At 55.4% G+C, this 24,715-nt stretch overlaps 2 protein-coding genes across 6 annotated transcripts; one reads left to right on the top strand and one right to left on the bottom strand.

Annotated features, from left to right (window-relative positions):
- The first annotated feature begins 853 nt into the window (after positions 1-853).
- On the top strand, positions 854-8,855 carry DDX39A (DExD-box helicase 39A). 2 transcript variants are annotated; one of them, XM_033135362.1, is made up of 11 exons: positions 854-1,002; positions 4,676-4,887; positions 5,019-5,146; positions 5,972-6,064; positions 6,400-6,583; positions 7,282-7,400; positions 7,740-7,871; positions 7,963-8,072; positions 8,174-8,318; positions 8,448-8,595; positions 8,704-8,855. In XM_033135362.1, exons 2-11 carry the CDS (start codon positions 4,680-4,682, stop codon positions 8,718-8,720), a joined length of 1,284 nt encoding a protein of 427 aa, XP_032991253.1. In that variant the 5' UTR covers positions 854-1,002; positions 4,676-4,679; the 3' UTR covers positions 8,721-8,855. The 2 variants fall into 2 exon arrangements, with proteins under 2 accessions (XP_032991253.1, XP_032991254.1); XM_033135363.1 differs by lacking the exon at positions 854-1,002 and adding an exon at positions 1,034-1,056.
- Positions 8,856-8,978: 123 nt separating this feature from the next.
- ADGRE5 (adhesion G protein-coupled receptor E5) lies at positions 8,979-24,304 on the bottom strand. Of its 4 annotated transcripts, XM_033135359.1 has the most exons (19): positions 24,164-24,304; positions 20,951-21,001; positions 20,626-20,760; positions 19,926-20,081; positions 16,644-16,775; positions 15,918-16,064; positions 14,724-14,770; positions 14,507-14,578; positions 13,380-13,557; positions 13,189-13,296; positions 12,756-12,979; positions 11,992-12,174; positions 11,001-11,192; positions 10,566-10,792; positions 10,328-10,394; positions 10,092-10,183; positions 9,850-10,018; positions 9,660-9,758; positions 8,979-9,571 (listed from the first exon to the last, which is right to left on the bottom strand). In XM_033135359.1, exons 1-19 carry the CDS (start codon positions 24,246-24,248, stop codon positions 9,542-9,544), a joined length of 2,394 nt encoding a protein of 797 aa, XP_032991250.1. In that variant the 5' UTR covers positions 24,249-24,304; the 3' UTR covers positions 8,979-9,541. The 4 variants fall into 4 exon arrangements, with proteins under 4 accessions (XP_032991250.1, XP_032991248.1, XP_032991249.1 ...); XM_033135357.1 differs by lacking the exons at positions 20,626-20,760; positions 20,951-21,001; positions 24,164-24,304 and having other exon boundaries at positions 10,554-10,792; positions 19,926-20,076; XM_033135358.1 differs by lacking the exons at positions 20,626-20,760; positions 20,951-21,001; positions 24,164-24,304 and having other exon boundaries at positions 14,724-14,773; positions 19,926-20,076.
- Positions 24,305-24,715: the final 411 nt, after the last annotated feature.

Raw genomic sequence — 24,715 nt, forward strand, 5'->3', positions numbered from 1 at the left:
TTGTGATAGAGCCAAACAGTGGAATACTATGCAGCAATGAAAAAGAATTAGGTATTGATATATGCAGCAATATGGACAAATCTCAAAACATCCTGTTGAGCAAAAGAAGTCAGACACAAAAGACAATGTATTGCAGGAGTCCATTTATATGAAATTCAAGAACTGATAAAACCATAGTGATAGAAATCCACATAGCGGTTGCCTGGCGGGGGCAGGGGGGTAAGGAGTGTGTTTGACTTCAGGGGCACAACAAAACTTTCAGGAAAGATGGAAATGTTCCTTATGTTCACTGGGCAACAGTCGCTCCGCTGACAGTCTGTTCCTTTTACTGTAAACTTTACCTCAGTAAAGTACTACGAGAAAACATCTGGGGTTAAGCTTTTGTCCTGAACCTGCATGGCTACTAGCACAGCTTCTAACCCAGGACATGACTCTCATCAAACCAGCACTGTTTCTATGACCATTTCTCTCACTCCCACAGCCTGCCGGCACAAAATGTCCTCTCCATACCTTCTAAGCTCCCAATCCTACTCAAAACCTTTTCAGAGCCTCCTCCTGGAGGATCGGGAGGCGGCGGTTGATGCCACTACAAGAGCCCAGGGTAGAGGCCACAAGGGTGAAAAACTAGCCACGGTTCACCCATTCCAGCTTCGATTGCCAGTACTGAATATGGCGACGCCCGCCGAGGGCAAACCCAGTCACGTGACAGGGCGCAGGCCTACGCTGGCCCAGCCTCCTCGGGCCCCTACTTTTAGATTGACCAATGAGCCCGAGGCAAGAGGCACGGCCTCTTTCCTCTGTCCACCAATAGCCTCCCGACGCCTCCCTCAGGACCCAATCACCGCTCCCGTCTCTCTTGACTGAAAAGCCAGCAGACCAGTGAGCGCAGCCTCAGTCGGACGCAGGCGGCAGGAAGAGTCATAACTCGTGTCGGGGCGCGGGGACCGGTAACCGGAGTCGGGCGGCTTTCTTCGCTGCACGCGGAGGCGAAAGGGGAACCAGGTGAGCGGCAGGTCCGGGCTGCGGGCCTGCGGTGCGGGGACGTCGGGCCTGCGGGTGAGCGGGCAAGGGGAGATGCCCGGGGTTGAGGGGAGATAGAAGGGAGCGCGAGACAAGGGGTGCGGGGCGGTTGGGGCGGCGCGCGACTGCAGCCGTTGAGCACCCGCGCGCATGCGCCAGGGGTGGGCCGGCTGTTGGCGCGCGGGTCGCGGAGCCGGTTTCCGGATGGGTTGTCATGGCGCCCCGCAGGGGACTTGGGGAGAGAGGCTGCTTGTTGGAGGAGACTTTGAGGCGACCCACGACTGTGCAAGGAGGGATTCGGAGGGCGACACCGGAGTCTGGGGCCGTGGTGGAAGAAGCCGGAGCCTGTAGACGTGACGGGCTTCTCCGAGCCCGAGGGCCTCCCCCGCCCCCACTAGGTTCTGTTCTTGCTCTGCGGTTAGCTGAGATTCGTGGTTCCAGGGATTTAGGGGAAAAAAAAAATGTCCCAGTGAGGAACAAACTGAAGTGGATATCCGTCCCGGGATTTGAGGGTGAAAGGGTACGCGGTGTCAGCTTCCACGTTCATCCGCTTCTGGGGCCTCGGCAGTCACTGTCACTCTTCCGGGCGGGGCAAATCCCGCCAAATCCTCTCCTGATCAAATTTGTTTTGAGTTTTATATCCTGGCTAGGCACTTCCTAGAAAATTTTGTGCCTCAAATTCAGTATGCTCCCAAATCTGTCTCTCCGTCAAAATAAATCGACATCGTTTGACCTCCTTGTTTCTTTTAAACACACCATCTCCTCCTGGTCAGCCAGGTTTGAAGCCCAGTGTAGCTGACTGGCTCTCTTATGCCCTCGGAACACCCAGGGCATGGTCCCACCCTGTGTTCCACCTTCTTCCCTACTTAACACCTCTACCTTGGTTAATTGGTTAATCTTCTTTCCCTTGCTGACTGATTTTCCCTGCTGCTAGTCTTATTCCCCACTCCTACTCCGAGTAACTTGCTCTTGGGCAAATGAAGGGCAAAAACTGAGTCACTGAACTAACTCTAAAACCTAATCAGAGACTCCCGGTATGAGCATCCTGGACCTAACCAGCCCGTCCAGCTTTGTTTTCTGCTAGTGTCAACCCAGTCCTATTCTTCGTTCCCCAAAAGGGTTCCCCAAAAGGGTCTGGTGCTTTTGGGACAGACCTTTCCTGGCTCCTGCTGTTCTCCCTGCTCCCTAGGAAATGACCTCTTCCTGTCTTTGCCAGTCTGAATCAGACAACCTCTTTCAAGAATCAGATAAGAATACATGATGACTTTATTCTCTAAATTCCACCTGAGGCCTTGATTCTGGTTCCATTTACTCATCATTACTGTTGAGTGCTTACCGGGTGTATGCCAGGCCCTGTTCTAGGACAGAGCCTTCCTGTCCTAGGCTCTTGGCTGGGCAATGGGGCTGGCATGACTGGAGGGTTCTTTTTAGGTCGGGACCAGCAGAAAATGCTCTTCTGCAGCAACAGTCCTGAGGGAAGTGGAGTTTGTGACCATTCTGGGCAGCAGGAGCAGCAAGTGCAAAGGGGCTCAGGAGTGTTTGAGACGCAGCAGTAGACCATTGAATGAGGGCGGTGAGAGAAGTGAGGTCTGACTGTAGAGGGGGTCGGGTTGTGTAGGGTCTGGTAAGATGGTGAGGACTCGCGTTTTACTCTGAGCACAGTGGGAGCCTGTGGAGGGTTTTGAGCAGGAGTCATTGGCTTCTATGGGCTCCTTATGGCTGCTGTGAGGGGCGTGGCTCGAAGGTCCTGGGGATGGAAAACAGGGAGACCAATGAGGAGGCTGTTGGCATGATCCAGGCCAGAGATGATGGCACCTAGATGCCCATCAACCAACAATGGATAAACAAACTGGTACTGTATCCGTATACAATAGAATGTTATTCCGCCATGAAAAGGAATGAATTACTGATACATGTTACAATTTGGATAAATCTTGAAAACGTACTGCAAGAAGCCAGACACAAAGGAACACACAGTGTATAATTCCATTATATGAAATGTCCAAAACAGGCATCTTCATAGAAAAAAAAGTAGATGAGTGTCAAGGGGGTTGGGCAGATAGGATGATAGCTACAGGGTACATGGTTTGCTTGCAGTGGTGAGACGTTCTAAAACTGACTGGTGGTGATTGCATATATCTGTGACTACCTAAAAACTCGTGAATTCCACGCTTTAAATGGTGAGCTGTGAAGCATTTGAATATCTCAATAAAGCTGTTCTGACTTAAGAAAGATCATGGTAGCTTGGGACCAGCAAGGTAGATAGCAGGGGTGAGAAGTGGCTTGATCTTCCTGATGGGACTTATTGGGTGATTGGACAAGAAGGGAGGGAGGGAGGGGGAGAGAGAGAGAGAGAGAGAAGACAGCCATTGAGAATATGGACTTGCCTTTTCTGAGATGAGGAAGCAAGCCTGTGGGAAGAAATGGAGGATTTTGCTCTGGCATTTTGAGTTCAGCTTCCAAAGGGAGATGTGAAAGAGGCAGCCCGTAACTGAGTCTGGAGTTGAGGGGAATTGTTACTGTTAAGAGAGGCAAGTTTGGGAGGCCTCAGCACTGAGGTGGTGAAAGCCTTAGGGCCGGAGAGAATGAGTGTCCGGAGGGCCAGAAACTGGGCCCAGGACCCTCTACACCCAGCTCAGGAAGAGCTTCTGCCCCCGAGACTGGAGGCTGGGGTGGGGCAGGGGTGACAAAAGACAGTATTGTCATGTTTGGGTCCCTGGAGCACCATTTGTACCCAGTAGGTGCTCTGTATGTATTGGGTTAAATAAAGCCAGGAGATAAGCAGAGCTTTGTATGCCATTTACTATCTCGGCTTCAATTGTATTGGCTTGGGCCCATTGGGAGGCCTTTTTGTGAGCGCACTTAATTATTCCCCAGTGCAGACCACAGAGAGTGGGAGGAGCAAGGGCTGGGCAGACGCTGCTCTCATAAACTGAGGTCTCCAGCAGCTGCAATCCTAGGTCTCTGGGGTGGTGGCCTGTGCAGGCTGGGTGGAGTCCCTGGGGAGTGAGGGAGAGATGGGGCTCCTTTAGGCTAGGTGGTCTGAGGTGGTTCATTAGAACCGAGACCGGAATGCTGAGAGGGAGGTGTTTGTACAAAGACCTAGGAGCAGCCTCTTCTGGCGGCGTCGATAGACTGTAAAAGCTTGGAGTATGGGGTTTGATGAGTGAACAGCGAAGCAAGTCTGGGGGTGATTTGAAAGGGGTGGTATGGAACGAAGTGTGTAGGGGCCAAGGAGGAGGGTTGGGAGGGCCGTGGGGAGGAACTGGGCTATCGCTCTGAGAGCAAATGAAGCCTGTGTTGGTGGAGGGTATATGTGCGCACGTGGGTATGGCTGGCCGGGCGCAGGGAGAGCTGCGGGGTTTGGAGGAAGGTGGTGGAAATGGGGCCACACAGGCTGAAATTGGGGGGTGCTGCCCAGATGGAGCTGATGGGACCTGCTGCTGGAGTCAGTGTGGGGTGAGGGAAAAGAGTGACCACTGAGCTGCATGGGCTGGGTGGCTTTCCGGGCGAATGCTAAGATCTGACCCGGTACATTGCCCCCTTTGACATGTCAACAGCCCACAGCCGCGTGTAGCCTTCTCCCTCGCTGCTGGGTTTTCCTGTTTGTGTCTCAGTTGCTCCTCTGGGCCCTTCCTCCCTCTTCTGTTCTCAGCATCATGGCGGAACAGGATGTCGAAAATGAGCTTCTGGATTACGAGGAAGATGAAGAGCCCCAGGCTCCTGCAGAGAGTACCCCAGCACCCCCTAAGAAAGATGTCAAGGGGTCGTATGTTTCCATCCACAGCTCTGGCTTCCGGGACTTTCTGCTGAAGCCTGAGCTCCTGAGGGCCATAGTGGACTGTGGCTTTGAGCATCCATCTGAGGGTACGCCTCCCTGGTCCTCTCCACCACGCCTTCCTCTGAGTGCTCTCCCCATGGTCCCCTCAGCCACCTGGTGAGGGGCCCACACAGGGAGCATCTGGTTTCCAATTGCTCACGTGCTGTCTCTCCCTCAGTCCAGCACGAGTGTATTCCCCAGGCCATCCTGGGCATGGACGTCCTGTGCCAGGCCAAGTCTGGGATGGGCAAGACAGCAGTCTTCGTGCTGGCCACCCTGCAGCAGATTGAGCCCGTCAACGGACAGGTGGGTGGGCGCCCTCCCTCCCAGGCCTGAGCTTCCTGAGGGACCATGTCTCCTCCTGTTAAAAATTCATGCTGCCAGATTCTTTTTGTGGGCTTTTAAAATAAAGTACAGTATTTAGTTGTAACAAAATTTTCCCCAAAATGATGAGCCAAGATAAAAAACTGTACAGTGCCCACAATTTTACCATCCAGAGACATGGCTGTTATTTCACTGTGTACTTTCTAAATCGTGGCTGTTTCTGAGGGGGGCTACACTGCGCACAGCTTTGGTATTGGTGTTGCTGACAGGCCGTAGCTGTCTTCTCATATCCGGAACATTGTGCTCCACTCTCTTGGAGAATTGAGCCGAACAATGGTATTCTGCTCTTACCACGCTGGGGAAACATCCTTGGGCTGTGTGGGGGTGCACAAGCTCTCGTTCCCGTAGGGTAGATGGTTAAGGAGGGTGGTTGAGTGGGAGGTCGCCGTGCGGTTGCCATGCTTGGTGGTGTGGGCCGGGAGGCCAGGGCCTCCGGAGAGCGACTCAGCCCAGGACCTCCTACTGGCCAGGCCAGGCTGCAACTCCATCCAGTCCACATGGGTCCCAGTGTTTGGAGACAGGCCTCTGTAGCTCTGAGAGGAGGCAGGGCATGAGGTGGATGAAGGGCTGTGAGAGGCATTTGGACTGGGCCTTCTTGTGGCCCAGGTGTGGGGAGCAGGTGGTGGGTACCCTTAGATGGGAGCCTGGTGGGTGTGGGCTGTCCAGGGAAGAGAGCAGCAGTGTGGGCTCTGGCCAGGGAGGATTTAGGACACCGCTTTGAGTGAGTCTGTGCTGCCCACCCCATAGGTGACGGTCCTGGTCATGTGCCACACGCGGGAGCTGGCCTTTCAGATCAGCAAGGAGTATGAGCGTTTCTCCAAGTACATGCCCAGTGTCAAGGTGAGCCCCCCGGGCCGGGTCGGGTGCCATGTGGTCCTCTGCAGCCTGGCTGGCCTTGGCTCTGGCCCAGCCAGCATTTACCAAGCTTGGCTGCAGTGGCTGCCTTTGAGGTTTTTGGTGGTTTATGCTCCTTAAAAGCCTGGTGAATTATGCATGCCCCCCAGAGGCCTGTGCCAGTCCCAGCCTGGGCTGCTTTTCAGTGGAGCTGTGCCCAGGGTCTCAGGCCTCCGAGGCAGGGCTGGCAGGGCTGCGGGCTTGGTAGTCATTGGCATGGAGCGCGGTGCAAGCTTCCAGCCGTTAGACAGGCAAAAGTGACTTCCTCTCCACCTGAACAGGTGTCTGTGTTCTTCGGGGGCCTCTCCATCAAGAAGGACGAAGAAGTGCTGAAGAAGAACTGTCCCCATGTGGTGGTGGGGACTCCAGGCCGGATCCTGGCGCTCGTGCGGAACAGGAGCCTCAACCTGAGGAACGTGAAGCACTTTGTGCTGGACGAGTGTGACAAGATGCTGGAGCAGCTGGGTGAGTGTCCTTGCCCGGTCGGTGGGAGTTGCCGGAGACCCACCCAGCTACACCCTCCCCCATCGCAGCCCCCTGGGCTTCAGAGCCAGGTGGGCCCTGACAGGGCAGGCTGAAGGTTGCCTCAAAGGGGGGTCACATGGGTGGTCGGCGCACGGGTCTCCTGTAAACAGTTTTAGGGGACGTTCTTGTGTTGGCTAAGTATGACCAGCCACTTCTGAGCCCAAGCTGAGCAGGACCACAGGGCCCAAATAAGCCACTGTCCAGCACATGTCACATCAGCCCTAGGCTTGCTGTGGCCTCATCACCTGCTGGGTTAGTTCTAGGCCCCTGCCTGCCTTCAGTGAGCCCCAACAGGGCTGGTGGGAGATGGGGCTTGTGTCCTGGGAGGCAGCTGCAGCTCTCACCCCAGCGGCTGTCTCTGCCTCAGGCTCCCCTCCCTGAAGCGTGGCTCGAGGCGCGCTGGCACGGCTGCTCCGCTCTGGCAGCGTGTAAGTGGATTGCAGCTCCTCCCGGGCCTGCACTCACCCCAAGTCCAGCCCCTCAGGCACCAGGCCATGGGGACTCGCCCCTCCCTCCACTCCTTGATGACACTGCCCTTATCATGGTGCCAGATTGGGAGGGGCTGGGTCTGGTCTTGGGTTGGGGGTCGTGGTCTGCCACGTGCTCACACCCATCTGTTTCTTGCCCTCCCCACCCAGACATGCGGCGGGACGTGCAGGAGATCTTCCGCCTGACACCTCACGAGAAGCAGTGCATGATGTTCAGTGCCACTCTGAGCAAGGAGATCCGCCCCGTCTGCAGGAAGTTCATGCAAGACGTGAGTAGGTCAAGGCAGTGGCCAAGACCTCAGTGCAGCAGCCTTGGTCCTTGGTCCTGGGGCCTGAGCTGTCACTGCTGCAGGACACCCACACTGCCCTCACGACACAGTGCTGGGGGGCCGTGGAGCTCTCCCTTCTCTGTCTTGTCAGATTGGGAGCTGAGCTTGGTCCACACCTGAGCCAGACCAGAGCTTAGATCCAGCTGTTGGGAGAGAAACGTTTACTGGGTATAGCAGCCTCTCTGGGAAACACTAGATAGTCACTCCTGGAAAGTTCTGGGCAGGTGCCATGCCCAGGAGTTAAGCCCTGCCTGCCCCTTGCTGCTCCCCTTCCCTCAGCCCATGGAAGTGTTTGTGGACGATGAGACCAAGCTCACGTTGCACGGTCTGCAGCAGTACTACGTCAAGCTCAAGGACAGCGAGAAGAACCGCAAGCTCTTTGATCTCCTGGATGTGCTGGAGTTTAACCAGGTGACATCACTGTCGCCTCTCGTGGGTTTCTGGGCCTTTGGGAGGCCAGTGCGTGGGGCCTCTGGCCCTGACCGCTGCCTCCCTCTGGCAGGTGGTGATCTTTGTGAAGTCTGTGCAGCGGTGCATGGCCTTGGCCCAGCTGCTTGTGGAGCAGAACTTCCCAGCCATCGCCATCCATAGGGGCATGGCCCAGGAGGAGCGGTGAGTGCACGCCACCCTGAAGGCTCGAGGCAGGCCCCTCCGAGGGAGCGCCGCCCAGGAACCCTGTACCTGATGGCCGCCTCTTGTTCCTCCTGACCCAGCCTGTCACGCTATCAGCAGTTCAAGGACTTCCAGCGGCGGATCCTGGTGGCCACGAATCTGTTTGGCCGAGGGATGGACATTGAACGAGTCAACATCGTTTTCAACTATGACATGCCCGAGGACTCGGATACCTACCTCCACCGGGTGAGTGGCCCCCCCAGAGGTGTCACCTCCCTGACGGCCCTCTTCTGGAGTGGGGACCTGGCCCGGCTTGTCCTTAGATTCCCCAGGTTGTGTCTTTGTGGCTTGACCCATGCTCCTGTCTCTCTGCAGGTGGCCCGTGCGGGTCGCTTTGGCACCAAGGGCCTGGCTATCACTTTTGTGTCTGATGAGAATGATGCCAAAATCCTCAATGACGTTCAGGACAGGTTTGAAGTGAATGTCGCAGAGCTTCCTGAGGAAATTGACATCTCCACATACAGTGAGTAGCTCGGGCAGGAGGGGTGCAATGGAGCCCTGGGGCCAGCGTGGGGGTGGGAGGGGCTCTCTTCTCCTCTCACTAACGTATGGTGTGTGTATCTCTTAACAGTTGAACAGAGCCGGTAACCACGCGCCTGACAGCCTGGAGCGACCATGGCTTCCCACGTGCTGCTTCAAGTCCTCTTTCTAGGTGACAGTGGGCCTTTCTTTTTACTGTTTGAAAGCTGTAGATTTGTGTAAGAATAAATTTTTATTATGGAAGCCTGGCTCCCACTCATCTGTTCTTAATTGTTCTACATTTCACAGACATAATGGACCTGGCTAGGAAGCTCCCAGCCAGCCAGCAAAACCACTTTCTGTATCAGTGAGATTTAATTTTAAGTGTCAACGTTGAAAAGTTTATACAGATAAAAAAATATTACACAACATCCACACTTCAAAACAGTGAGAACCCTCTGCTCCAGTGCGGGGCAGATAGGCCTCTGTACCGTGAACCACAGGCAGTGCAGCCAGGAAGGGCTCTGCCCTTCTCCCATTCCTGACCCCAGTCTTAGCTTAACAGGAAAAGGAACCCCAGCACTCTTGCTTTTTGTTCTGTAGCAAAGAGATGAGAGGAAGGCCAGGCGGGCACAGGAGCCCTCAATCTGTCCGGGTGTTGTGTACCTGGGCAAGGGGCTGCAGCCCGGGGCCAGCTCCAGCCCACCCTAGATCCCAGCTGGGGTACAGCAGAGGCAACCAAAAGCAGGTCCGTCAAGTCTGACTTTCCACCCTGGCTGTGTGCTCCAGGGTTTGGTGCCAGGCAACAACTGTCAACTCCTTCTCCCCGAGGCACATACGGGGGCAGGATGGCAGAGGGAGCAGAGTGGTAGAAGAGAAGGGGACAGTCTTCCACGTGTGCAAAAGCTGCTGAGGCCACAGGCGTTGCTGGCCTGGCCAGAGCTGCAGGGTCACATGCCCGACTCTGATGGCCTGAGGACCTGGAGAGAGAGGAGCCCTATGAGGATTGAGCCCAGCCCAGGCTGCTGCCTTCTGGTCTGACACCCCCACCGCAGGGTCAGCCCTTACCCGAGTCTGATTGTTGCTGGACCCCGATGTGGACGTGGCAAACTCCGAATACTTGTTCCCGATGACCATGCAAGCCCATTTCCGATACTCCTCTCTCACCTGCAGGGCCCAGGATGCCAGGTCAGGGGAAGGGCAGCCCTGGGAAGGGGTAGGGGGTACTGGCCCAACCCCGGCTTGGCCCAAAGCCCACCTTCTTGTTGAGCAGGCAGTGCAGCAGGAAGAGGAAGAAGCCCTGCAGGCAGTTGAGGATGGTGAAGGTGTAGGACTGCACCTGGCTCCTCAGGTCCAAGAGGAACAGGCCAAAGACCCATGTACAGCCCAGCAGGAAGAGCTGTGCCAGGGCGGTGATGGTCAGCACCCTAGGGGAGGAGAGCAGCTGCAGCAGGGGCCAACCCCCACACACCCCCTCTCCTGGCCAGCCCCAACCCTCACCTCGCCTTCTTTAATTTCTTCATGTCTGGGTTGATCTCAGAGAACTTTTGAGTGAGCTTCCAGACAGTTGTCACGAAGATGACAGCATTGCACTGGGTGAGGGACAGAGTAGGATTACTTAGGGGTTGTCCTTGGAACTCGAAGGTAGAGAGCTGGTCTATGGGACTCAGGGAGGCGTCAGGTGGCTCAAGTCTGAGTTTGAGGGTGGGGTGTGTGTAGGGGGAGCGGTTAGTTACCAAAATGATGAAAGCCACGGGTCCGTTGAAGCTCCAGATGAGGCCGCCTTCGTAGTCCAGCCAACAGCTGGGCAAGAAGGGAGGGGTCCGTCAGCGGGAGGGGAGCAGGGCACTGTGCACCGGGCAGCCCCCACACCCTGGGCCAGCATCATCACCAACCCACTCCCCACCCGGACCCCGGACCCCAGTCTCCTCGCCTCCCGTGGCTCCACCACCCGGCACTCACTAGGACACGGACCCTTTGACACGGCCGTAGCCCTCGCTTTTGACGGCCGCCGAGACAGCCACGATGAGCCCGGGCACGCCATAGCCGATCAGGTAGAGCCAGCGCTTCCCAAGGCCCTGGCCCTGGAACACGCGCACCACAAGGAAGTAGAGCTCCAGGCCTTCGAGGCTCATCCAGCAGAAGGCGGCCAGAAACCAGTAGTGCAGTAGCCCGGCCACTAGGCGACAGCCTGGCCCCACCTGCGGGCAGGGGTGGGTGGGGCGACATCAGTGTGGGGCGGGGCCACGCACTGTTGGAGCCAGAGCCCTCGGGGTGGGCGGGGGTTGAGGTGTGGCCAGGCTGCTCTAGAAGGAGTGTGGGCGGAGCCACCGTCTCCCCACGGAGCCCCGGGAGTGGGCGGAGCTACCCCTCTCCTGGGCATCGCTGGCCTACTGGGCAGGGTCTCACCTTGTCGCCTTCGTTTTCGATGCCCAACAGGAAAATGGCGGAGCCCACAAAGAGGCAGATGCAAAGGTGCAGGTGCACGGTAGTGCGCGAACCCTGTATGGGCCGCACTAGCAAGAAGGTGAGGATGCACAGCAGCAGGCAGACCAGTGACAGCGACAGTCCCACCTTGGTGATCAGGGCCAGCTTCAGGTCCTAGATTCAGGATGGGGTGGGCAGGTCTCCATCAGCATCCTGAGGCCTTCTGCCCTCCTTGTGAGCCCCCCCGCAGAGACCCACCTGGGACCTGGCCAGAAGAACTCAGATCAGGCTGCTCACCTTCCCCCACTTCCTCTGCCTTCAACATCTGAACAAACCTGCTGTCTGTCATCCTAAATATCCCCTACACACACACACACACACACACACACACACACACACATGCACGCGCGCGCAAGCAGGGATCCCATTATGCACTTAGACTGCTCTCCCGAAAAAGGTCCTCAGTGAAGCCTTGACTGCCACAACCTTTTTCAATACTGATGGGTCCCCTTCTCTAACCTCATCTCATGCCCCTTCCACACCTGCCGCACCTATCAGCTCACAAATCCCACACTTCGGTACTTCCTGGGCCTTTGGCCTGGACCACTGACCTCCCCTACTTTGCCAGGCTCATTCCAGTTATCCACGTGGCCCAGTTTATGGATCACCTGAGGCCGCATACAGAAAGCTGTGGTCTTCCCGGCTTATAGAGATATTAACAATTGGATGGGGGTGGGTAGTCAGAGGGGCACTGCCCAGAGCAGGGCCTGCAGTGCCAGGTTACACTCTTTAGTTGCTGAGTCATGGGGAGGTCTGGGGGGTCCAGGGAAGGGGCTGGGGGACATGGCATGGGGCCACCTGGGCTGTGCAAACATACAGAAGCAATTGGTCCTCATCAAGAACCAGCTTCCTGTCTCACCTAAGCCAGCCTTGCTATGTGTGGGCTTTTGAGGATGGCCCCAGGGCTGCTCACCTCAATGTCATAGTGGGCCATGAGGATGGCAAAGCTGCTCAGGTGGCTGCATTGACAGGTGATGCTGCCATTCCAGCCGCCCAGCTTCCAGCAGCCGGTAGTGTCCCAGTACCCGCCACTCTTATTGTCACCCTTCCAGAAGGCACAGATCAGCTCCTGCCGTGTCTCAAGTTTACGCATTACCTGTGGGCAGACGGGATGGTTGGAGAGGTTAGCCTAGAGGCCCCTCTTGGGTTCTGAGCTTAGGTTGGGTCTGAGGAAGGCTGCTTTTCGTTGACAGATATTTACGAAGCACCTACTGTGTGTCCCTGGCCAAGAGCAGACACAAGTCCCTGCCCTTATGGGGCTGATATGCTCACGGGGGAGACAGACCTAATAAGAAACCTAAATATGTAAACTAGAAAGTGTATTAGAAGGTGAGAAGTGCTATTTAAAAAAAAAAAAAAAGAGGGGGTGTCCGGTTTGATCAGTTGGTAAGAGCGTGGTGCTAATAACACCAAGGTTACCGGTTCGATCCCCGCATGGGCCAAAGCCTTAAAGAGAAAGTGACATTTGAACAAAGACTGGAAACACATCAAGAACTGAGTCATGTGGGGAAAAAGTGTCCCAGGCAGAGACCAAAGCAAGCGCAATGTCTCTGAGCTACGTTTAAGGAAGAAACAGAATGGGTGGAGGTGGGGGATGAAGGCTGCAGAGGGACCACCGTGACTTTGGCTATGGGGTGAGCAGTGGGGTTGATCCCCGCTCCCCACCCAAGGACTCACAGAGTGGGAGAAGGCGAAGGTGACAGGGGCGTCTAGTTTCTCTGTCTTCGTGTTGCTCAGAAAGACCGAGTTGACAGCAGAGACGAGGCTGTGCTGGACAGCCCTGACGGGACTTTCATGTGTCTTTTCCAGCTCGGCTTTCTTCTCGGAGTCCAGATTGAAGGCGGCGTTTTTCAGCAATTGACCCATGCTTGGGCTGGAGAGCATGCCTGCCACGGAGGGGCCTAGGGGACAAACACACTGGCTACCTTCACCTGCCCTCCCTCCTCCCTCCTAAGACGTCTAAATCAGGCTTGGCCAGTCCACTGTGATCCCTGGAGTCCCTCAAGATGGCTCAATTTCCAACTGTTACATATTTGGAACCTCACCTCTAATTCCATCCCAGCTCCTTCTTCCTCCTCCCACTGGTGCCCCTCCAGCTCCAGGCTGTTACCTGAGTCCTTGCTCCCAGCTGCCATGGACCAGTTCAGCAGCATGCGTGCATGGCTCTGGCCCATGGTGACATTTCCATTCCCTTGCTTCTGAATCATCAGGGACAGCTCTGAGGAGAGAGAGACAGTGATTGGGGGCTCCGGGTGGAGAATGGGGCCCAGGGCTGGGATCGGGGACAGGATGAGGCCTTACCTGTGTTTTTGGGGGAATGGTAGGTGAAGGGGGCTTCAGGCATGGTTAAGGCCAGGGTCCTCAGGAAGTTTTCAAGGCCTGACAGCAGGTTGGTGGCTATGCGGAGCCGGGCCCACGAGTCCAGGGTCTCCAGGTCCCCGGGTTCTTCCAGTAGCTCCTCCAATGACTTGATGAGATCCTGGGGGTGATGGGTGACAGCTGCTGGGTCATTGTACCACAGGGGCCGCTCAAAGAACCCTGATCTCACCCCCTCACTAGAGGACACACTGGAGAACCCACCCAGCTTCCTGGGGGACAGGCACAGGGGAATCAAGACACTGTAGTAACCTGAAGACGAGCAGGGGAATCGAGTATATGCCTGTGTACACATACGTATTATAACAATGGCCCTTACATTCATCGGCCAGTTTCTACTGTAAGTCTGCACTATCCAGAACTGTGGCCACAAGCCACTTGAAATGTGGCTCCATGTTGAAAAGGTAATATTTTGGATCTATTGGGTTAAATGCAATCTTCATATTAATTTCATTTGTTTACTTTTTTTTCATTTGTTTACAAATTTTTAAACTGCATAAGAGGCTTATATATTTCTACCAGGCTAAGCACATATACTAAAACATATATTATGCTTACTGTGTGCCAGGCACTATTCTTTGAGCCTTGTTTCTCTTAGTTCATTTAAACCTTCACAACCACTGTATGAAGCAGGCACTATTTTCAGAGGAGGTGACGGAGACCCAGAGACAAGGAGTCACTTGCCTGAGGTCACACAGCAGGAAATGTGGTGGGGTGTTTGAACCTTTGTGGCCCAGCTCCAGAGGCAAAATTCTTAATTGCTCCATTCTGTTGCCATCATATTCCTCTTGATCGTGAGTGTGTGTGTGTGTGTGTGTGTGTGTGTGTGTGTGTGTGTATGCCCTGCTCTGGCCATTGGTGGACTTCGGAATTGGGGTGTATATATACATCTGTGTTTGTGTATTGGGATTACGTATTGTGTATATATTGTGCATACGGCCACGTGTGTTTCTCTGAGCAGGGGCCCCTGCTTGGGCTGTCTCCCCTCACACTGAAGCATTCCTCAGCCACCCCCACACTGTCCTGGGGTTCCCCCCAGGTCCTGCCCTTACACGGATGGTGACCTGAGGCGAGTCAGAGTTACTGCTCAGATTCTTGACCTTTTCAAAGAAGTGGGAGAGACTCTGGGGAGAGAAGAGATGAGAAGTCAGAGAGCTTCACGCATGAGTAGGGGAGCTTGGGAACAATGGGTGGACACAGTGGGCTATGCAAAGGGATCCCTGCCTTCTAGGGCACGTGTGGGGGGGATCCCCTACTGGGGCCACTCACCTGGCTCTTGATTCCATGGGGCGGGGTCCAGGTGGGGAAGGAGATCACTGCTGAGAACAGAATGGCGGTTCATTAGGTGTGAGAGTGTCTGTGTGTGTTGGAGGCGGGTCTGGGGTCAGGTCAGGCCAGGTACCTACACATTAGGTGGTATTTTTGAAGCAGGGCCCAGGTGGGACTACTTGCAAAGTCCCCGGCCTCACTTTTCCTTGACCCTAACTTAATGATAGATCATCCCCCTGTGACTTGAAATGAGAATGTCCCTCCTGTCTCAGTTCCCAGCTTAGAAATTGCCCTGAAGCTTACGATCAATACCCTTAGGCGTATTGATCACAGTCTCTATGGTCCAGCATTCTTTCCAGGCTATTCCCATCATTGTTCCTGGGTTTCTGATGCCACCGGAGAATCACGTTGGCAGAGGAAAGGCTCCATCTCCAAACCACGTAGCCTCTGGAGGAACGCCCAGATTTTCCTTTAAATATCCCAGGCTAGTCTGAGAAAGTGAAGGCAGTTTTGCTGATAATAAACGCTTATTCTATGGCCCAACTCCTGTGTCAGTCTACTGGCTGAGTGGCGCGGGCAGCTCGTGCTCCAGACTCAGGTGCCCTCCAGTTCCATTTTGTCTATTCAGGAATCCGGGTTTGGGCGCCTAGCCTCGGAGGCAGTGGCATGTGCATGAGCCCATAGTCTTGACACAGCAGGTGGAGTTGTCACTCTGATGCCCCCAGAATGACACTCATCCACCTCTGGGGACACGAAGAACAGGCCCGGTCCCACCCAATCAGGCGCCTCTCCTCTCCATGCCCTGCCCCCTTCCCCATATTAGTGCCCGCCACCCCCCTTGGCTGGAGGTGATGCCACCTGATGACTGCACGTCCCTGAGTGGTGGACGCAGGGGTTATGGGAGGTGTGCAGAGGCCTGACACATAGCAAGTGAGCCCCGTACAGATGTAAGGTTGGCAAATACCTTCCTCCCGGTTAGTAATTGGCTGCTGCCTGGGGTCCCCCAGGAGCCTTTCTCTTGGTACATCAGCTCCTTCCCTGGGACCCCCATATCTGTGTCCATTTAGCCTCAAAAGAACTAACACCTGGCACAGCAGGGCACCCCCAACATTCATTCTGCTTGGTTTCTGTGAGTGCCACTGAATATGTGATCAGATGGTTTGAGTGTGGGAGTGTGGGATCTGAGCTCCAGACCTTCGCAGATGGTGGTGTTTGGGCCATTGGGGGACCCAGGCATTGGCTTCCAGCCTGGGCGGCAGCGGCACTTATAACTGCCCACACTGTTGAGGCAGTGGGTGGTTTTGTGGCATGGTTTTGTCTCCGAAGTACATTCATTCACATCTGAGGACAAAGCCAGAGTGTCAGGCCCTTCCTCCACTCACTACACCCACTTCTCACTGCCCAGCACTAAGGACTCTACCATTAGTACATGTGCCACTACCTGGTGACCTTCAACTTCACCCTCAAAGCACCTTATGGCAGCCTCCCTGCAAAATGAGCACAGCATAAACCATAGTCTCCAGTTTATAGGTGGCAAAGCCAAGAGGAAAACTGAGTAATGGGGGCTGACCTTCCTGACCAGTGACTCTTACCTGCTCCTTCCTGGGCCCTAGGCCTGGTTCCCCTTCTGGGAACTGGACATGACACCTCCCTCTGCTCACATGTGACAGATGAGGAAGGGGTGGGGCCTGGGGGAGCTCACAGGGGCTCCACAAGGGAATCCCAGGCCCCAAAGGCCCTGCCACCTCCCTGCTCTGTGGCAGGACTTTTCGGGGAGACAAATCCCTGGGAAGGGCCTTGGTAGGCCCTTGGCGTTTTGGGAACCTGAGAGTCTTTTCCCTCCTCCTCGGGCTGCAGGACCTGCCTCGGCTCCTTCCCCAGCTCCAGTCCAGCCTCATAGCGTCTTCCCGGGGCCCGTACCTTTGCACAGGTTTGGGTGCTGCTGGTCGAACTCGAAGCCAGGCGGGCACTCGCAGGTGTAGCTGCCTGCAGTGTTGACACAGATGCTGCGGCCCTTACAGATTCTGGGGTACAGCTGACATTCGTCTATGTCTGCAAGAGGAAAGAGAGGGTGATGGACACCTGCAGCTCTGGGCAGCCTTCAGGGCTGGGTGTCAGCCACATTTCCTGGCATGGAAGCATCTGGAAGGCCCCACTGTCTCCTCCCAGGAGAGTGGCCTATGGGTGAATGTGGTGGCCAAGGTGCTCTGTTGTCCAGATGTGGCCAGAAGCAACCCAAGTCCTCCCAATCTGCCAGCTCTGGCTCCCTTAGCGTCGTTGGGCATCTCCCAGGTGGGCAGGGACATCACAGCCACCTGTGTTCCAGCCTGAGCATTTGGACAAAGGCCAGGTGGACCTTCCTGGGAACCGAGTGCAGGGGAAATGCTGCGTTCCCTGAGCAGGCCCTGTCCTGACTCCCCTGGAGTGGGTGCTGCTGGCTGAGCTCTCCTTGGAATCCTGGTGACTGCACTCTCCTGTCCTTGCTAACTCTGAGACTCCAGCTCCATGGAGATGGGCCAAGACCCACCCCTGGGCCTGGCCCCTCAAGGATGAGGCTTTCAGGCAGGGGCTTGGAAAATGAGAATGATGCTTGACAGGCCAGAGCCACCCCAAGAGCGTCAGATTGTGGTGGACGGGGGGGCTCATGTCCAGCCATGCAGCGTTGGGGCGGTGCAGGTGCCTTTTCTGATTCCCATGACGGCATCCCCTGGACTGGCAGGAAGTGGTGAGAATCCACGTGGACATGGCCAGCAGTAGGCGAGGGCTGCATGGCCTGAAGGGGGAGCAGGTGCTGAACGGCGAGGGGTGACGTGTGTTTCTGTCATCTGGCCCCTTGGCCTCCCACAGGGATGTAGACCTGGGGGTCCTGAGTGGGGCTCAGCCTCCATCTTCTGTCCCCCAGTGGCCTGCGCTCCCAGGGGGCCTGGGTTGACATCCTCAGGAGAGGGCCGGGCCTGGGGCTGTGGTCTCCAGTGATGCCCTCTCTTGTCATATGGTTCACACGGGAGCCTCTTCTTTCATCCAACTGTCTGAGTTTGAGGTGGGGGGTAAATGTCGCCCTGCCTACCCGACATGACACCCGTCTAAGTCCTGGTCTTCTGAGCCGTCTTCAGGCCTGTGCAATGAAGGTATTGGGAAGGGTCAGGGCGGAGCTTTGCTCAGGGAAATAGACGGAGGCTGAGTGGCGGAGAATTGGGGTCAGGGTACCATGAGGCATCTTCTCCAGGTGGGGATGTTGGCCAGAGGCAGGGCCAGCTGGGGAAGGTGGGCCTGAATCTCTCTTCTCCCAAGTTTCTTGACCGGGTCCCTACATCCATCATGGCCCAGGGGCTCGGAGACGGCTCTTGGTGTTGCCAAGCCTGTATGGGCTCCGGTGGAGGCAGGTCTCATCCTGGCAATCACCGACGGTGGCAAAGAGGATGGATATTGAATGCACTGCACCATGAGCTCCTGAAGTACCTTGCATGCCACCTCCCGCTTTTGTTTTATGCAAATAAGATGCCAGGTGGGCAGGGGGACGTTCCAAACTTCTGGAAGTGGTCTCTGCAGAGGGTTCTGAACCTTGGGGTTCAGAAAGGGTCAGCAGACTAGGTGGGTGCCTGGGACGACCCTTTGATGCCTGGAGAAAGTAGGGCAAGGAGCCAAGGGAGTGGGCCTGGTCTCCTGCTCATAGCAGACCCCGTGGGCCATGACACTGGTAGACATGTCCTTAGGTGCGGCAAAGGCTGGTATGCTGAGGTGGGCGGGTACACAGACGGCCCAGCTGAACCCATCACAAAGCTAGGTCTTTAGGTGGCAGGTCTTGATCCAAACCAGTAGGCTGCTCTCTCCCCATTACCCACCTTGAGGTCCCACATCTCCCACCTCACTCTTGTTCATCCATGTCTCTGCCCAGCAGCTTGTGCCCCTTCTCTCAGCCCTGGCCTGTTTCTGACACAGTAACACATCTCCTCAATAACCACAATCACCACCTGCGCCGCGAGGCCCACAGTAGTCCAGGCACACTGAGTGGGATCCATGACTACCATGCAGTTGTGCAGGTTGTTCACTGCACAAGGGGGTCCAGGCAAAGAGACAAGTTGGGGCTGAAAACCAGCTCACTCTCCATGCCCCAAACACACTGTATTTCACCTGAAGATGAGGGACCTTTTCCCAATTCACATAAAGGCTTGGTCTTCTAGCCAGGCCACATGATGTTTGGGGCACAACATCCACCCACAGAGGTCCTTATGGACTAGCAGTGAGGTGGATGGAGCCCTCCCGCTGGGCTCTACCCAGATGCTGGTATCCCCTTTCCTCCCACCAGGGAGGCTCTGCCATCCTCTGAACGCAGGGCAGGGATCCAGGCTGTGGGCTCTTCTATCTGCAGCAGAGTGAGTCTGCGGACCCTGCTCCGAGTCCTCTGGGATCCTCGGCCCAACCTCCTCCTCCCCTCTCTATATTTGGCACTAACCCCCTCTCTCTGGGTGAGCCGTGGCTCCTGCCAGCCCATAGCTGGCTCCATCTGCCCCTGCAGCTGCCTCAAGGTCCATTGCTGCCCACCTGCTCCCCTGGAAAGGGGCAATGCCTGGTAATGCATGGAGGCCTGGCTCCTTGTGGGCCCCTGGTGAGGGGATGGACCGGGCCAGCTACTCTCAGAGCACCCATGTGGGGCACAGTCCCCTGGGATGCCCATCCTGGAGAGGGTGCATGAGGTCATAATTATTATAATCTGAAAACCCAACAACCACCTCTGGGGTGTGCTCTGTGATCTCATATACCTTCATGGCAATTCTATGAGGTAAACACTACCGTCACCCCCTTTAAAAGACAGGTAAATTGAGATACAGAGAGGTGCAGTCACACGTCCAAAGTCATACAGTTAACAAAAGGCAAAGCTACTTTTGTGTTGCTTTTTCCTATAAAAGATAGGAGCTCTTTTTAAAAATACATACACGCACAAAATCACAGTATTTTTACATCTCACACATTACCAGTGATTTCTGAATAAATGTCCTGGCTGGTGTCACACACACAACCATCAGGTGACAAAGCCAGGATTTGGACCCTTGGCTCTCACACCACCCTGTCTCTCTGTGCTGTTGGTACAGGCACAGGCACACCTGTCCCCACTCAGACCTGGGCACTGTACTGCTGCAGGAATGGCTCTGGCGACCCCAGTCCTCATGGATTGGGAGACGGAAGATGTGGGGTCATTCTTACCTTGACACGTGTTCTCACTCTCATTTCTGAACATTTTTGCCCCAGAAACAGGCTCGTATCCTGGGTTGCATGTGCAGTAGTAGCTCCCCTCCGTGTTCTTGCAGTCTGCAAATTTTCCACAGGACACTACCGGAGGTGGTCCACACTCGATTATGTCTGGAACACAACAGGATAAAGGGTCGCCTCCCAAAAGCATGAGATCGCTCAGGGCATTGATCTTCATCCCCTACCTCACCCCCCAGCATGGGGCCTGATGCATAAGCTGTGTCTTTTGGGGCAAGAATTAGACTCTCCGACAACACTGCTGGAGCTGGGCTATGGCTGGAGCAAGGCACTCCTGAAGTCCACTCAATCAGCTCGGCTCTTCTCAGCTCTCTGGCTGGCACCATGGATTTGGATATGGGAAAAATGCTGAAGGGGGGTGGGTAGGTGAAAGCTCTGCATCCCCCTCCCCAGTCCTGGAAGGGCAAACTGAGGCACAAATTCCAGACTCCTAGAGACCCAGCTCCTCTCTCCAGGAAGCCATGTTTATTCACTTCTTATTTTTCACCTTCATATATTTTCCTTTCTCTTTTCTCTGTCCTTGATGACAGTCTAAGAACAAAGGCTGAGGTCCCCAACCACCACCCGTATCCCTGTGAGCACTGGGCTGTGCCCCACAATCTCCATGTGCCCCTCCACCACCCCAAAGTCTCTGTACCATCACATGTCTCTGAGGAGCTGGTGAAGATCTCCCCAGATGAAGAATTGAATCCCGGAGAACAGCGACAGGCGGTGGCATTGACACATTTGGAGTTCAGAGGGCACCAGCGAGCACAGTCTGTGGAGGCAGAGGCTGTGGGGACGGAGACCATGGTCAGAAGGTGGGAGCTGAGTCAGGGGCTGGGGAAGGCATCTGGAGAGGGCAGCCCTGAGCTTCCTCTACAATAGGCCTCTCTACTCCCTGTGCTGAGAGGTGAAGCTGGGGGTCCGGGGCCCCTTTCCCAGGCTCTGGCTGTGGATTGTGTTACTTTCAGCAGACTCACCAGTGGTGTTCCCAGATTCAATTTCCAACAGAATCAGCAAGGCACACAGCGCTGGAACAGAGAGAGGGAGGGTCAGAGGGGACACAGAGCAGGGAAGGGTTGACCTGAGGGTGACGCATCTGAGGGAAGGGAGCTGCTCACCCCTCCCAGGCTCGGGCTCTGCCCATTGCTCAAAGAGAGAGCTGGCAGGTGGCACCTCCTTGGCCTCTGAAGCCCACAGCTCTAGAGGTGGCACCCGTCGATAAAACTAAAGGATGGGGAAGGGCCTGAGCCCAGCCGGGGTCTTGGCTCCTGCTGACCTGTGGGCAGTAGCTCAGAAAATAGACTGGAGCCGGGTGGTCCTGCTTCTAATCCCAGACCTTGGTGAGATTATCTCATCTTTAAGTGCCTCAGTTTCCCCTTCTGTGAAATGGGGATGAAGAGGGAACCCACTTTCTAGAGTATTGGGAGAGTTAAGCACATGAGTACTGCCTGGTATGGCAAAGTGTTTACTGTCATATCATTTCTTTATGTGAAAATGAAAGGGTTGGACCAGGTGTTCTCTCAGATCCCCCAAAATCTGAGGTGTTCTGCTGCCCCCCCACCGTACCCTCACTCAGGGACACAGGTGCAAGCACACCACACCCATATCTGTCAGCCCCAATGAGCGCGTTGGGACCCAGCAGTGATATTTCACCCCTGGCTCTCTGAACAGCAGAAGACGCTGTGGGCTCATTGGGGATGGTGCTGCACGACCTTCCCTCTCCTGCTACTCCTGCCTCTCGGGGGGGCCCCCCCGCCCCCAGGGCATGTCCTAAGGGTCCTCCTCAAGTCAGCAGGGGCTCTGGAGATGGGGACCTTGTTACCATTCACCAGACAGACAAACGAGGAAGACAGAGATTGAGGGAACATAAAGAGACACAGAGAGAGAAGAACAGAGAAGGAGCTAGAGACAGAGAGAGGTGAGAGGGGGAGACAGGAGACAGAGAGGCGAAGAGAAAAGTGAGATGAGAGAGACAGACAGAGACACACGCAGACACAGACAGATGGAGAGAGAGAAACAGGGAGAGAAACAGAAGTTAAGACAGTGATAGAGAGAGGTGGACAGAGAAATAGGGAACTCCTAGAAAGGGAGGGACAGAGATTAGACAGAAAGATAGAGAGGTGGAGAGCCAGCTAGAGAGACAAACAATTATAAACAGAGAAGGGGAAGGTAGGGAGGAGGGTGCCTGGGCAGCAGGTGGAGGCATGGGGAGGGCTTGGGAGCCACCCAGTCCCTACCTATCTGGAAATGTTGAGGAGGAAGCCCAGACCCCCAGAAATCAGGGAGACCTGAGGAGAGGTCACGGAATTGAGGCTTGGAGGGAGGGCGGGTGTGAGTCACTTCCTGGGCGAGAGAAAGGATGACACATGGCTCCTTAGCCCCTAGAGGGGCTCCTAGGGGAATTCTGGGGTCAGTCGTTGTGAACACAGCTGTGGGGGTTGCAGACTGCGGAGTCCCCTGAGCACTCAGCCCCAAAGTCCAAACTTGATACCCCTCAGGCCGGGGGAGGGTAGAGATCCCCTTCCAAAAACCCTCTTAGCCGGGGTAAACTGAGGCCAGAATGCCCTTCCCCTTCCTCGAGTGAGGATTCTCTCTTCCTCCCCTCTGGCCACAGGGTTTGACCAGTTTCCTCTTGGGCCAGGACCCAGTTCCTCTGTGCAGGACAAACCACACAATGACCGCAGTAGCAACTTTCATGCTCACAAGTGCCCCAGGAGGCAGAGGCTCTGTTTATGTCCACCCTACAGATGGACAAACTGAAGCTTAGAGCCCAGAAAAGGCTCAGGGAGAATCTAGTGAACAGAGGGGGCTGAGGAAAGTGGAATTGAGGGGTCAAGGTCTCCAGACCCTTCAGGGAAGGGCTCTTTGTGCCTGTCCCCTCCCTTCAACCTGGGCTGGGCTTGGCTCTCCTCCCTCACCAAGGAGGCTGCTGGGCCAGACCTTCTCCATCTGGGGCCTTGGAAGTCAACCAAACAGGAGCTGGAAGAGGAGCTACTGGTCGTCTGCTCCCAGTCTCATCTGGTTTGCATTCCCCTAGCTGAGCACTTAACAGTCAGATTCCTGCTTAGGGACCCTGGGATGGGGGCAGGGCAGTCATTCTCTCCTTGCTGCCCCTGCTAAGAACCACCCCCCAGTGAAATAATAATAATAATAACAACAACAACAACAAATACTGTTTACTTAATTCTTACTGTGAACCAGGACTCACTAAGCCCTTAACACAACCCTATAAAGTGGAGACAGGTCTTGCCTCATTTTACAGATGTGGAAAGTGAAAATCAGGGGCTCTGTGACTTGGCCCGGAGGACACACCACCTCCCATCAGATGTTCCACATGGATTCCGTAAATTTACTAAAAATCATTTAATTGTATGCATGCAACAGACAAATTATATGCTATGTAAATCACACCTCGATAAAACTTTTAAAAAGCTCATGCCTGACACCCTGGGCCACCATGGGGAACCCCATCCCTGTGGCTCAGGGAAGTTCCGATTAATACCCCAAAAGTCATTTCTTCACTCTCTTTGTTGCCTGGTTGCCCAGGTAACGAACTGCCGCAAAAGAAACCGTTAGAACTACCCTGGGTGGGGTGGGAAGGGAAGCACAAGGGAAGTCACAGCAAAACTTAAGTTCAACCCACAGCTGACAAATCCCTTCAACCCACAGCTGAGTCCCAGCCAGGCCTGGGGAAGCAAGAACGGGGGTCTCTGGGCTGCTCCTGTCACTGAGACACTGGGGGACATATTGGGGACACCCCATGGTGGAGAGGTCCCTGACCCTAGCTTCCCAGCAGCCCTTATGCCATCTGTTAAGAGTGAATTCCTGAGGCAGACTTCAGCACTCACTTATTGCCCCCTTTCCTTCCCCTCTGCCTCAGTTTCCCCTCTTAAGGAGTAGCCTCCACAGTGGACCCAGTAGGGAGCTCAGAGATTCCTCTGGGGGGGGGGGGTGGTCCAGGCTCTTAGAGTACGCGGGGATCCCTGCCAGGATGTAGGGGGCCCGGGCTCTGCCAGCCACTCTCCCCATGTGCTTGTGGTGCCTGCCTGACCATGTGGCTTCCTCCTCCACAGGCCCCAGAGCTGCCAGCTGAGCCGTCCATTTCTCCACGGGAAACAGGAGGCCACAGAACCGAAATGGTACCGCCAGGAGCTCCCTCGCCCCCCTTAACAGGGCCCCCAAATTCTCACCATGTAGAACGAGAAAGACTCTGCAGCGGGAGCCTCCCATGGTCTGAGCTGCCAGCAGGGGAAGAAGAGGTTGGGGCAGGGCCATCCAGTGTTCCCAGGCTGGACAGCTGTGTAGCTCTGCAGCGTCCCTTAGCCTCCGGGGCCTTTATGAAGTGGGGGGTGGGGAGAGTCACTGGCCCAGGTCCCTCCCCGGAACTGGCAGGGCCGCTGGAAGCCAACAGGAAAGTGCCATAAAAACACAGACCCAGGGGTGTTGCCTGAACTAACACACACACAGACACATACACACATACATGCAGACACACACACACACACACACACACACACACACTCTCTGGAAGTGCAAATTTGAGCATTTGACAAATTTTCTGACCCCTGTGTGCTCACCGTGGTATCCCAGGGAGAAGCGGGGGCAGTGAGGAGAGGGGTGGCAGGTGTCTTGCCCAGGGGGTCGTTTAGGTTGGGGAAGGCCCACTCAGAAACAGCTCAGGATTGCCACATGGGCACCCCACTGTGCTCACTGCCTTGACAAGCCCTGGTCTCCAGGGCCAG

The sequence above is a fragment of the Rhinolophus ferrumequinum genome, chromosome 18 (genome assembly GCF_004115265.2).
Source record: "Rhinolophus ferrumequinum isolate MPI-CBG mRhiFer1 chromosome 18, mRhiFer1_v1.p, whole genome shotgun sequence".
Lineage (NCBI taxonomy): Eukaryota > Metazoa > Chordata > Mammalia > Chiroptera > Rhinolophidae > Rhinolophus > Rhinolophus ferrumequinum.